Source organism: Zeugodacus cucurbitae, chromosome 6 (genome assembly GCF_028554725.1).
Source record: "Zeugodacus cucurbitae isolate PBARC_wt_2022May chromosome 6, idZeuCucr1.2, whole genome shotgun sequence".
NCBI lineage: Eukaryota > Metazoa > Arthropoda > Insecta > Diptera > Tephritidae > Zeugodacus > Zeugodacus cucurbitae.
In genome coordinates this window covers 62,470,318-62,482,154 of record NC_071671.1, presented here as the reverse complement: position 1 = coordinate 62,482,154, position 11,837 = coordinate 62,470,318, and the positions used below count along the sequence as shown (strand labels likewise).

Below are 11,837 nucleotides of genomic sequence, written 5' to 3'. Positions count from 1 at the left end.
TACGAGAACTTTACAAAAAACACTAAATAAAAAAAAGCTTGTTTATATTTAAATATACATATATGGTGAGTTTAGGTTGTGAGTTTTAAATAGTTGTTTAACTAGTTTACATTGCTTACAAAATTATTAATTACTCAATCGAATTGATATGATTTTGATGTCGTCATAAGGTTTATCTGTTTTGGGATTTGCTTTTGCATTGCAAATATTTTGTACAACTTCCATTCCACGAAACACCCGACCGAACACCGTATGTTTGTTATCCAGCCAAGGCTAAAATTTAAACACCATATTATTTATTCACTTACGAAACAATTTCAAACAAATGTATAAATTACCGTTGGCAAGACTGTAATGAAAAACTGACTACCATTAGTGTTGGGACCAGCATTTGCCATACTAACAGTATAAGGACGATCATGTTTGAGACTCGGCACAAACTCATCTTTGAAATCGTGTCCCCATATTGATTTACCACCAGTTCCTGTGCCTGTGGGATCACCGGTTTGCACCATGAAACCTTTTATAACACGATGAAAGATGTGACCATTATAGTAGCTGCAAGAAGGCTTGTTTCAGTGAAATTTATGCAAATATCTATGGTGTAATTTACCCATTTTTGGAATGAACACAAAAATTTTCGACTGTTTTAGGGCATTCCTTATAGAACAGTTTCATATGTATATCACCCACCGTTGTGTGCAAAATAGCGTTTTCGTAAACACGTTGTGTACCTTAATAAAGGGGTGAAAATAAGTTAATCAATATTTGCTTTAAGAAAACTAATTCAATTGAACCTTCATCTATATTACAGATCAACCGTTTAGCGTGAAAGTTTTAAAACATTAGAAATTTAGAATATATTTTATATACAGAAAATAACCATTGATTGCGAATATTTACCTTGTCCTTCTGGCACTGCAATAATATCTTCTTTCGAAGGTTTTTCATTAAATACATCCCGATCGACATCTTGCAAATCAGATGGTAATCGACGACTGTATAGATAAAAACGCGATTTCCTGAAAATTAAAAGACATTTAGCATGTTTGTAATTGGATATATAAATCTGATAATATTTACTTATAAGCAGCGCAGAACATCGTAGGGTCATTGGCTATGGATTGCAATGCAGGATTGTCGCTAGCCTCCTGTTCCATAGTTATAGCCGCCTTCGATTTTTTCGCCTTGCCCTAAATAGTTCACAATTAAAAATATTCACCTTAAAAATATTTTATTGAAGTATGTACCTGGAATAAGGCTATATGTAATGGACGTATATTATCCGTTTTCCCCAAAATAGAAACACATCTATTTGTGTCAATGTTAATTACTTTAATGCCTAACATAGTGGGATACATTATAAAATGTCCACTCACATCGAAGAGTATATTGTTGTTTGTACTGAACTCAGACTTATCCAAATCTCGCTCCACAGCCATTCTAATATAGTACGAAAAAATTATGTACTTTAATTTAAATTTTGAACTTGATTGCACATTCGCTGACTTACCTTCTTCCAAATTCCATATTTGGTAATGCATGTGGAGTCTGTTGCATTTGTGTATATGTAGTCAATGCTTCATCAAATACACGTATCAATTTTCCGGTGTTAAATTGAAACACTCTGACTTTTCGATCATTTGATATAGTAGCGAATCGGCGGCCATCAGGCGATACGGCAAGGCCTGTGACTAAAGCTTTGTTTTTCGCAAACTCGAATAAGCCTGAAAGAATGGAATTTATTTATATCATTCATGTAAAATTATTTAATTTCTTACTTGTGTCTAGCTTTGAATCGAACGTGACAAGTTTTTGTGGGAATTTATAGTCATGTTTAGAGTTTTGCCAATACTCGAGTATACCATTTTTATCAACCGAAATCACGGTTTCATACATCAAGTTAAAACACATTGCCACTACTGGTGCAGAGTGCAGTTTTTCCAAAACTTGTAAAACGTCGCCATTTCCTTGCCCATCATATATAACGATCTTGTTGCTATCTTTATCTGAACTGTAAGTTTAAAATCCGATTTGGTTTTAAAGAGTATAAAATATAACTTTAAATGTACATACACTGCCAGAGTATGAACGGCATCGCCCGAGGAATGTATCCATTCTGTACATAGTGGTGTAAAACCCAATTTAATTATGTTTATCATATCGAAATTAACCACATCGAATATTTTTGCACATTTGTCTGCAGAAGCTGAACAGAGCAGTGTACCACTTGCGTTGGTTGTTAATGAGTGTATTGGCACTTGAAGGAAATGTAAATATACAAAACATTAGTAGAAATAATAATTATACCCTCTAATAGCTTCATTCTTACTCAAGTGACTTCGAAAATGTTTTACGAATTCGACACCCTCCTCCATTTTCTTCCAAAATTTTATGTGTCCATCATAGCTACCAGTCACTATGAACTCCGTCTTGGTGCTCACTACATGTGTAATTATATCGCGGTGCATATAACTTTTTTCATAGCTCTCAGCGTTGGGGAGGTTTTCCAAATACACTTTTTCATATGGTAAAACTTTGCGTTTTTTAGCTTTTGACACAGCTGATTGCTCCTCTGGCATAGGACCAATCCAAGCATCATCATCATCATCATTGGCCACTACATTATCCTTGGGTTCATTTTGTTCGCATTCTTCAGAAGCGTTACGTTTCCTATCCTCTGTGGCTGACATTTCAGGAAATACTTATTTTTATGAAGTACTTTTATTAAATTATTTAAATTGATCCAAAATATTATGTTTTTCTGGATTTTACTTTTTCCAGCCCAACTGATGCTAAAATTTGACAATTTGATCACGGAAAGCAGCTGTTAAAAAAATACCCCCATCGATAATATACTCTGATTTTTTATAGCATATAATTCAATTATAAGATAATAAATTACCTCACTAGTAATACTATTTTTTACAACTTCACGGAGAGATATAAAATTTAAATATAAATAAAATATGTAAATAGTTTTTTTTCGTTTGGAACAATCTAACGAAAAATTGGCTCACACTGTATATGTAAAATTTTGTAATAAGTCACTGAACACACCGAAAAAATGCATCATAAATAAGAGAAAGCAAAAAAGAAAAGGGGAATCAAAACAACGAATTGGAGAACACTAATAAAACGCCAATAAATATTATAATTGGTGAAGGAAAAGTAGCAGACGCGAAAAAGGAAGGAATTGAAGACAACATCAAGAAACACAGAAAATAGTGCGAAAAAGTAAATTGTCGGTGTGTTGTAAAAAATTGAAGTGAAATTATTTGCAGTACGGAAAGAAATGAGTGCAATGGCGGATGGTATCAATGAGTCGAGTGGCGAAAGTGTTAGCGGCAGTGCCGGCAGCATTACAATTACAGCACCAGCGGAGCACCCGATTCGAATCAATAAATGGCGCGTTCGCGAAGGCTTCCCCATAACATCGTCCCAAGTTATTTTATTATACGAAATCATTAGTGGCGGTAATGATGGGGAAGGATTAAATGCCAAAATGGTAGCATCTTCAGTCGATAAGGGATTACAGAAATTAAAAGCAAATCGTGTAGGCGTGGTAAAGAAGCGTTTGTTTAAGGAGGGACAATTGGTACCGCAGGGGTAGGTGTGAACATTACAATGTTTATTCAATAAAAGAGCATTGCATTGTTGGTCTCTGTATAAGCATTGAGAGCTGGATAATGTATTGACAATCATTATAAATATATTGTCAACAATGCATAAACAGCGTTTTAACATTATTTTTTGTGTTAAATGTATTTTGAAAATAATCATTCGTACATGTTTGAGTATAAATCGAGTATATCATTAACAAGGATTCATGTGTTCTCCGTTCCAGAGCTACGATTTTGGAATTGGCCGAATGCGCTCATACGACAGTGATAAAAGACATGTGTGCTGATTGCGGTGCTGATTTGCGCCAAAATGAAAATGTGAGTATACGATTGTAAATGAATTCGGTAGGTGATGGAAGCGAACACTTGAAAAGGTTTTGTATTTAAGACGAATTGGTTGGTAGAAATGAAGAAAGTAAAAACATTAAAAAGAAATAAGCGACCGATAAACAAAACAAAGTTTTATGCGCGTGCATTTAGTGTCGCGCCGAGTGATAAGTAAACAGGCTTGCCATGCTCTTTTACATTCAAGAAAATTGACATCAGGGTTGAAAAAATATTATATAAGATAATATAAATATGTATTTTAGTACCAGTTTATGACATACATACATAAATACATATATATATATATTTGGCGTAGGAACCGCTTTAAGCGATTATAGCCGATAAATATAAATACATAGTTATACCATAAATATGACAATTTTTTTTTTTGTAATTCTACTTATTTATTGTGTCCAGTGTATGTTATCACTCGGTAGATCGAGGGTTAAAATCACGCTTCTAATAAAATTTAAATGTATGAAAATAATGGTTTCTTGACAGTTAACTTCAAATTTAGAAAGTTGTATCTATGATTTTTTTTTCAATTACTAATATCTTATTATTCTGTTTTTATACATAGGGAAACACATCGGAAGCATCTGTACCAATGGTGCACACGATTCCTGATCTCAAAGTTACGCAGAAACTAGCACAAAAATTGGGACACGATGATACACGACGTTTACTTCAAGACCGGAAACTTGTGCTTCTGGTCGATTTAGATCAAACTGTCATACACACAACCAACGATAATGTACCGATTAATATTAAATGTATTTATCACTTTCAACTATATGGACCCCACTCTCCCTGGTACCATACTCGTCTTCGCCCTGGTACGCAGCTTTTCCTTGATCGCATGTCAAAGTTCTACGAGTTACATATCTGCACTTTTGGCGCGCGTAATTATGCGCATATGATTGCTCAATTACTTGATCCAGAAGGAAAATATTTTTCTCATCGTATACTTTCGCGCGACGAATGTTTCAATGCAACAAGTAAAACTGATAATTTAAAGTAAATAATAGTTAATATAGTTGTTATATGATACAAGTGCCTAATATGAAGTTTGCATATCGTTTCAGAGCTCTTTTTCCCAATGGAGATTCTATGGTTTGCATAATCGACGATCGGGAAGATGTATGGAATATGGCATCAAATTTGATTCAAGTGAAACCCTACCATTTTTTTCAACATACTGGGGATATAAATGCGCCGCCCGGCTTATCGAAACATGAATTGGACGGAGAGGGCCTTGATTTCAAAGGTTTGTAAGCATGGTTACATTACACGTTGAAGAAAATAAAATAATGTTTCATTTTAGATCTTACACAACAAACGCTGACGACAGATACAAACAAGATTGATTCAATAGAGGCGGAGATTAAAGAAAAACTGCCCGATTCGGAGTCTTCTGATGGTATCTCAGAACGTTCGGAAACTGATACAGAGAGTAAAAAGGAAGAAACCATTGTAGATGTTGTTAAAAATGATGTTCAAGCCCTTACTGAAGTCGCAAATGTGGCACAAGTTAAATCACCGGTAGTCACTGAAGTCACAGACAATACAAATTCTAGTGTTATCCCAAACGCAAGTGATGGAATCACTTCTATATCCGATGAAAAACAGGAAAACAAACCAGCTAATAAAGAAGGATCAACGATAGAAACTGAAGCGGAGGCAACACCTAAGATAAAACTGCCTGCGGATCCGCATCAACAAATTGAAATCGAAGATCCCGATGATTACCTTATGTATTTGGAAGAAATTTTAAAAAACATTCATACACGATTTTATGCAATTTATGATGAGACGCAGGAAATACCAGATTTAAAGATTATTGTTCCCAAAATTCGTTCGGAAGTACTTCGTGGAAAGACTTTGGTATTTTCAGGCTTAGTGCCCACTAATATGCAACTAGAGCAGTCACGTGCCTACTTTATTGCGAAAAGTTTGGGCGCTAACGTTTCACAAAGTATTGGACTAGGTACCCTAAAAACTAAATATTTTTATTGACTATGTTTTTTAAATTTGATATTTTCTTAAATGCAGAAACTACACATCTTGTCGCCGTCAATTCTGGTACATTCAAAGTGAATGCTGCGAAAAAGAATCCAAAAATTAAGGTGGTTAATGCAAACTGGTTATGGACATGTGCTGAGCGTTGGGAGCTTGTTGATGAAAGATTGTTTCCTTTAGATCGTAAAACAAAAAATAGACAGCGAAAGCCGCCGGCACATTGTCATAGCCCAGAACATGTTGTTAACTATAGCGAAAAGTCGGAGATATCACCATCGAGTAGCGCACAACAACAACAGGCCAAAGCACCTGAAAAATTCATAGACACAATTAATCCTCTTTTGTCATTTTCAAATGCTGATTTGGCGGCTATGAATAAAGAATTCGATCAGTTTTTTGAATCGGATTCCTCCAGTGAGGATGAACATATTAACATAGGTAGAAATACAATCTAATAATATACTAAATGATTGTAATTATTAAATCTTGTCTTGCACAGAGAATCCACCAGTTGACAAAACTTTACGCAAACGGAGACGTGAAGAAAAGGAGCAGGATCGAACAAGAGAGTTTTTTACACGCGCATCGGATATAATTATCGGTTCTGCAACTAACGAGGATGCTGACAAAAGCTCAGACGGCGAGGACAATGAAGATGATGATGAGTCACCCAGCACAAAGTTTCGACGTGGTAAGCGCTGTATTTATGTCATCAATAATAATTTTAAATTATAAATTTTATTGTTTGCTAGGTGAGAAATTGCCATCCGATATAGAAATGGGTTCTGATTCTGATGATGGTAGCCATGGTAATGAGGATAGTGGAGACGACGGCGAGTGGAATATGATGGGTGCCGCGCTAGAGCGAGAATTTCTTGGACTTGATGATTAGTTTATATTGTTTAAATTAAGACTAATTTATTTGAACTTTTTCACTTTTGAACCCTTATCCAGTTTTAATTTGATCCTACTTTTCGTATGTAGTCAGTACGCTTCTAAAGCTTTTAAATTGTAAAGATATATGCACATATGTATAAGTATACATTTGCAGGCATAACTGTTGTAAATTAAACTGAATGCAGTTTTAAATGAATAAAAATTAAGGCGAAGTCGCAAAACAATTTTAGTTTAAGATATTTTAATTCCTTATGCAATAAAACACACAAACATATATTGTAGAACTTATGGTTATTGTGAAATTGGGATATTTATTATATTTTCTCTGTTGCACCGCGATTTTGTTTGAAACGACTTATTCGTTTTTTAGGAGTATGCGCATCAATGTACTTACATTCCGGAAGAGGTTCCGGTTCAGTTAGAGGCTTTTCAACAACATCGTTCATTACCTAAAATAAAAAAAATATGTTTTTGTTTTTTAGTCATATATTCATAAATATTTAACAAACCTTGTAATAAGCACGCATGTATTCCTCTTCAGTAATTGGATTTTTCTTCTTTGATTCTTTTTTATTCGATTTGGCTCTGTTTTTACGATCCAATTTATGCTGCTCTCTTTCAACTGCAGATTTGTTTCTCAAGATTGACTTGGTCTCTGTAGCAGGTTTACAAAACTGAAATGGTTAATTAAATGTATATTTCACATTTACTACTTTGCAATAAAAAATAACCAACCTCCATACGTTGATCCTCGTATGACTTTAATCGATCTGCTTCTTTTAGTAGCGGTACTTTAACTTTATCCTCACCGGTGTAAGCATTCTTGAAAATTATCTGCTCTGAATTTGACTTATTTATATCAGCACCTTGTTTTTCTACTTTTTGTAGGTATGCTTGATACAGGTCGGCGGGCGAGCCTGGAACACCATTGATTTCAGAATTTTCCCTATTTGATATTGTTTCATTTCGCATGCTGGCAGAATGTTGGAAATGTATATGCAAGGTATTAACACCAATTAACGATGACTCTAGAATTTTATCTACTAATTGAAAATCTTTAGTGCTTTGATTCTCTTCTATAAATCTTATGTTTTGTTCCACCCTATCAATAATATTTTTTTTACGATCTTCAACTTTAGTATCAGCAATGGTTTTTGTAATATTAGGGTATAACTCAACTTTATCGAGTTTAATAATTTCTTTTTTCTTCTGCTGCGATTTTGGTAACATTTGGGAAATTGTTTCGTTTTTGCGAAATTCAAGTGTCTCATTTTGTAGGGCGAATGAAATGCGCCGTTTGGGTTGCTTTTCTTCTGTTGTGTCCTGACTTGTAGTTGATATTTCTTCCTGCGCTAAGTCGATTTCTTTGTCTTTGGAAATGTTATCTGCCTGTTCTTCAGCATTATCCTCGGCCATTTCAAGTAATTCTTCTAATGTTTCTAAAATATTTAATGTATTCACCTTTTCATCGATATCCTCTTGAGTTTTAAGAGGTAATGTTAAAAGTTTTTGGCGCATAATTTGAATTTGGTATTCATAAAAACCAATCTGATCCAAGGCAGGTAAAAATTTGGCCTGCTCTTTGATAATTTTTACCTCTCGAGGTAGTTCTTCAATATCAGCATCTGAATCTTCGGCATTTGTGTTGTTTGTCGGCATCATTTCTGGATTTGGTCGATGATTGTTATTTGTTTGGACTGTATTATTTTCCAATTCGGCTTTCTTTACAATCCTCTGAAGTTCTTTTTCAACATCGATGTCTGTTTCTGGTTTTCCGACATTTGTCTGAGTTTCGGTTTGTTTTTGAATTTTTGCTGTATGAGCTACACGTCTTTTTTCCGGAGGTAATTTCATATCGCCCTTCATTAACTTTTTTATAGTGTCATCACCGATATCATCTATTTCTAATCTTTCCAATTCATTCTCCAATTCCTCCATTAATTCAGCTTCTTCAAGCATTTTCAGAACGTCTGTGTCGGACAAATCCCCTTTTTCACCCGCATTTTGAATCTTCGTGTTATTAGTATTCCTTTCTAATTTCTCTCGCTCTTTAGCTTGCTTTACACGTACTTTATGTTGCTCTCGCCACACCATTTCTGTTTCCTCATCATAATTTTCAATTATTTCACAATCTTCTTTGCTTGGAAACACTCCTTCTGTATATGGTTTATCCAACTTATTTCTTAAATGAAATATGTGTATTGATAGTTAGTAGCAAATAAAATAAAATAAAAACATTAACCTACTTCCATAAATCTGCTTCAGTCTGCAATTTTTCCAAGAGTTCGTGTGCCATTTTGATCCGGTATTCACAAATTTCTTTTGCCTTTTGTGCGGAACATTTAGAGAAATAATTTTGATAGTGACCTACAAGCAGTTCATTTGTATGGATGAGCTGACCTGGCATATATGCTTTACGACCTATTGGCACCATAACATCTACTGTGAGATTTTTACTAAATCTATCTAGGTTTTCGACTGCTGTGTCATTTTCATCTTTGTAATTCTTCCAACGGGCCGTTTCTTCCTCATTCTTGGTCAATGCCTAAACACATTCCTAATCAAGTTAAATATTACACACATAAAAACTTTTAAAATTTTACCTCATATAATGCTTCTTGTCGTTTTTCCATTCTTAGTTTTATAGAAGTGGTATTATTGGTTAAAAATTAATTGTGATATTAAATGAAATATCCAATTACACGTTGCAAACATTTGGCTTTATAAACTGTACATAACAGCAAACAACAAACAATCAGCTGTAAAACAAATGCCGACAGAACAGCTCAGCTGATTGGTTGGCCATATCGTTTCTTGACGTTTATAATTCTTTAAAATTATATGGTAAATTTAATTAAAAATTCCCACTTTAGTCGAACAATTAAAAATATAAGAATAAGAAATAAGTTAATTCATCTCTTTTTGTTCAAAAAGTAATTTTATTGGTAAAATTCTTAAAATGTTGCAGACATTAAAAGTACAACCAATATTTATAACAATTTAAAAGTAAATAGTTAAAATACACTTCATTTTTTGTGTTTCTCTAGTTCCGCCAATAGGTCGTCCGCCTCGTCTGCAGTTTTAACGCGTAGCAGCATCGACGTTGCCTTTTCTACATCAGGCGTAGGAAGACATACCATCATCACGTTGTTTTTACCCATCCGTTGAGTAGGGATGCCGGCGCTTAATATTAAGTTGACAAGAATATTTCCGAGATTTGTATCGGCACGTACTAAAAGTTGTGTCTTTTCAGAATCTTTAACTGGTTTTAAGTATAATGTGCCCACACCACGATCAGTAAACGCTCCGTCTTTTTTAATGAAAACTTTGCATTTCCTGGAATATACCGCATCTTCCTCCACAACCTGTTATAGATAGAATAACGTTTAATTCTTTATTATTAAAAGTTTATTATTATTAAAGACCTGCTTAAATTCCACTTTAGGTGGTTGATCTTCTTCGTCGTCGGCCCCATTAGCATCAGCAGAGGTTGAAGGAGCTGGGTCAGTAGGTGGCTTTATGTTACCGAAACTGAATGGGGTAGAACCAGGAGTAAAACTAAACGAGTTGGATTTCTTATCGCTCGAATCACCGTTCGTTGCTGGTTTTCCGAAAGTGAACGCGCTTGATGCTGAGGTTGATGGTTTATTATCGGTTTTAAGGCCAAAACTGAAACCCTTAGATTGAGATGGAGACGAAGTTTGGTCATCTGGTGCATTATTTTTGTTTTCAGCAGGTTTAATTCCAAAACTAAAAGTGCTTTGTTTAGGTGCTTCAGTTGTTGGCTTTGTAAAAATACTCGAAGAACTTGTAGGGACTGTTGCGGATGAGGACGGTGCTGAACTAAACGAAAACAAAGCACCTGTACCACTGGTCGAAGCAATGCTTGTACTAGGTTTAGAGAATGCGGAAAATTTAAAATTGCCAAGTGTTTGTGTATCTGTTGGTGCATCTGATGAAGTATTTTTAACACTTGCGCTGTCATCTGTTTTCAATGGTTCCGACTTTTGCTCTTCTTCTTCTATCTCCTTTAAATATTTATCATAGTCTTTGAAAATCGGTGTAAGAATACAAAGCGGATTTTTCTCTACATGAGTTTTTATCCATTCGGTTACAGCCTCGTTTAAGCTTTTGATTTTGTTTTGATAACTAGTCGATTTGCCTTTGCCCTCCTTAGCGATTTCTTTAACTGCATTACCATTTTTGGCAGACGTTTTGTCTTCCTTTTCAACAGTTGGAGGCGATTTAATAGCTGTTCCAAATGAAAATGATGGTTTTGTTGTTGTAGGTGTACTAGAAGCATCGGCTGTCGACGCAGATACTTTTGACAAAAATGAGAAAGGAGATCCAGCTGCAGTGGCATTTGTTGACTTGCCGAAACCTATAAAATTCAATTATTTTTAGGTTATATACAACAAACTTTCTTATTACCTGCAAAACCACTAAAAACGCTTTTTGGCGCCCCATCATCAGTAGCGTCAACACCGCTGTTGCCGGTAGCGACTTTCCTGCGCGCCTTCTTAATAACCCGATTTTTTAATTCATCTTCCGTAGCTTTGCGAAACGTTCCACGCTCTTCAGGTTCTTCTTCCTGATCCCAATTTTCGTGATTTAAGTTAGATGTTGCCTGTCTTTTTCCAGCCATAATAATATTATTTAACTAATATTAATTATTTATATTGTTCACGGATAGCAAAACCAAATGGTGTGTTTTATACTTCACTGTTGCATTCGCAAATTCTTTGACATCAGCATTGAACGATATGTAATCGATTACTAAGAAAATAAACAACCGTTCAGATTAATACAAATTAGTACTCACAAATTTCTGAGGATTTATTGGCATGCATATAAAACCGAATGAATTTATATAAAAGCAAAAGAATGATCGAGCAATTAATTTAAATGCGGTTCGCAATAAAATAATAGAAATAATAATATAATTTTAAAATTGTTGCTATCCAAGAGTGT

At 34.7% G+C, this 11,837-nt stretch overlaps 4 protein-coding genes across 6 annotated transcripts; 1 reads left to right on the top strand and 3 right to left on the bottom strand.

Moving 5' to 3' along the window:
- Positions 1-3: 3 nt before the first annotated feature.
- On the bottom strand, positions 4-3,039 carry LOC105209279 (peptidylprolyl isomerase domain and WD repeat-containing protein 1). The gene is made up of 11 exons (XM_011179603.3): positions 2,906-3,039; positions 2,333-2,827; positions 2,077-2,260; positions 1,782-2,014; positions 1,514-1,727; positions 1,251-1,443; positions 1,084-1,193; positions 904-1,022; positions 614-734; positions 339-558; positions 4-273 (listed from the first exon to the last, which is right to left on the bottom strand). The coding sequence occupies exons 2-11, from the start codon at positions 2,691-2,693 to the stop codon at positions 127-129; spliced, it is 1,902 nt and encodes a 633-aa protein (XP_011177905.1). The 5' UTR covers positions 2,694-2,827; positions 2,906-3,039; the 3' UTR covers positions 4-126.
- On the top strand, positions 3,006-7,095 carry LOC105209278 (RNA polymerase II subunit A C-terminal domain phosphatase). Its single transcript, XM_011179601.3, has 8 exons — positions 3,006-3,609; positions 3,848-3,941; positions 4,531-4,967; positions 5,036-5,217; positions 5,275-5,937; positions 6,003-6,407; positions 6,469-6,660; positions 6,722-7,095. The coding sequence occupies exons 1-8, from the start codon at positions 3,296-3,298 to the stop codon at positions 6,859-6,861; spliced, it is 2,427 nt and encodes an 808-aa protein (XP_011177903.1). The 5' UTR covers positions 3,006-3,295; the 3' UTR covers positions 6,862-7,095.
- On the bottom strand, positions 7,091-9,630 carry LOC105209277 (unconventional prefoldin RPB5 interactor-like protein). Of its 3 annotated transcripts, XM_054234466.1 has the most exons (6): positions 9,470-9,604; positions 9,267-9,423; positions 9,113-9,192; positions 7,602-9,048; positions 7,376-7,540; positions 7,091-7,315 (listed from the first exon to the last, which is right to left on the bottom strand). In XM_054234466.1, the coding sequence occupies exons 3-6, from the start codon at positions 9,160-9,162 to the stop codon at positions 7,181-7,183; spliced, it is 1,797 nt and encodes a 598-aa protein (XP_054090441.1). In that variant the 5' UTR covers positions 9,163-9,192; positions 9,267-9,423; positions 9,470-9,604; the 3' UTR covers positions 7,091-7,180. The 3 variants fall into 3 exon arrangements, with proteins under 3 accessions (XP_054090441.1, XP_011177901.1, XP_054090440.1); XM_011179599.3 differs by having other exon boundaries at positions 9,113-9,411; positions 9,470-9,630; XM_054234465.1 differs by having other exon boundaries at positions 9,113-9,423.
- A 153-nt stretch (positions 9,631-9,783) lies between these two features.
- LOC105209276 (nuclear pore complex protein Nup50) lies at positions 9,784-11,642 on the bottom strand. Its single transcript, XM_011179598.3, has 3 exons — positions 11,298-11,642; positions 10,292-11,247; positions 9,784-10,231 (listed from the first exon to the last, which is right to left on the bottom strand). The coding sequence occupies exons 1-3, from the start codon at positions 11,509-11,511 to the stop codon at positions 9,893-9,895; spliced, it is 1,509 nt and encodes a 502-aa protein (XP_011177900.1). The 5' UTR covers positions 11,512-11,642; the 3' UTR covers positions 9,784-9,892.
- Positions 11,643-11,837: the final 195 nt, after the last annotated feature.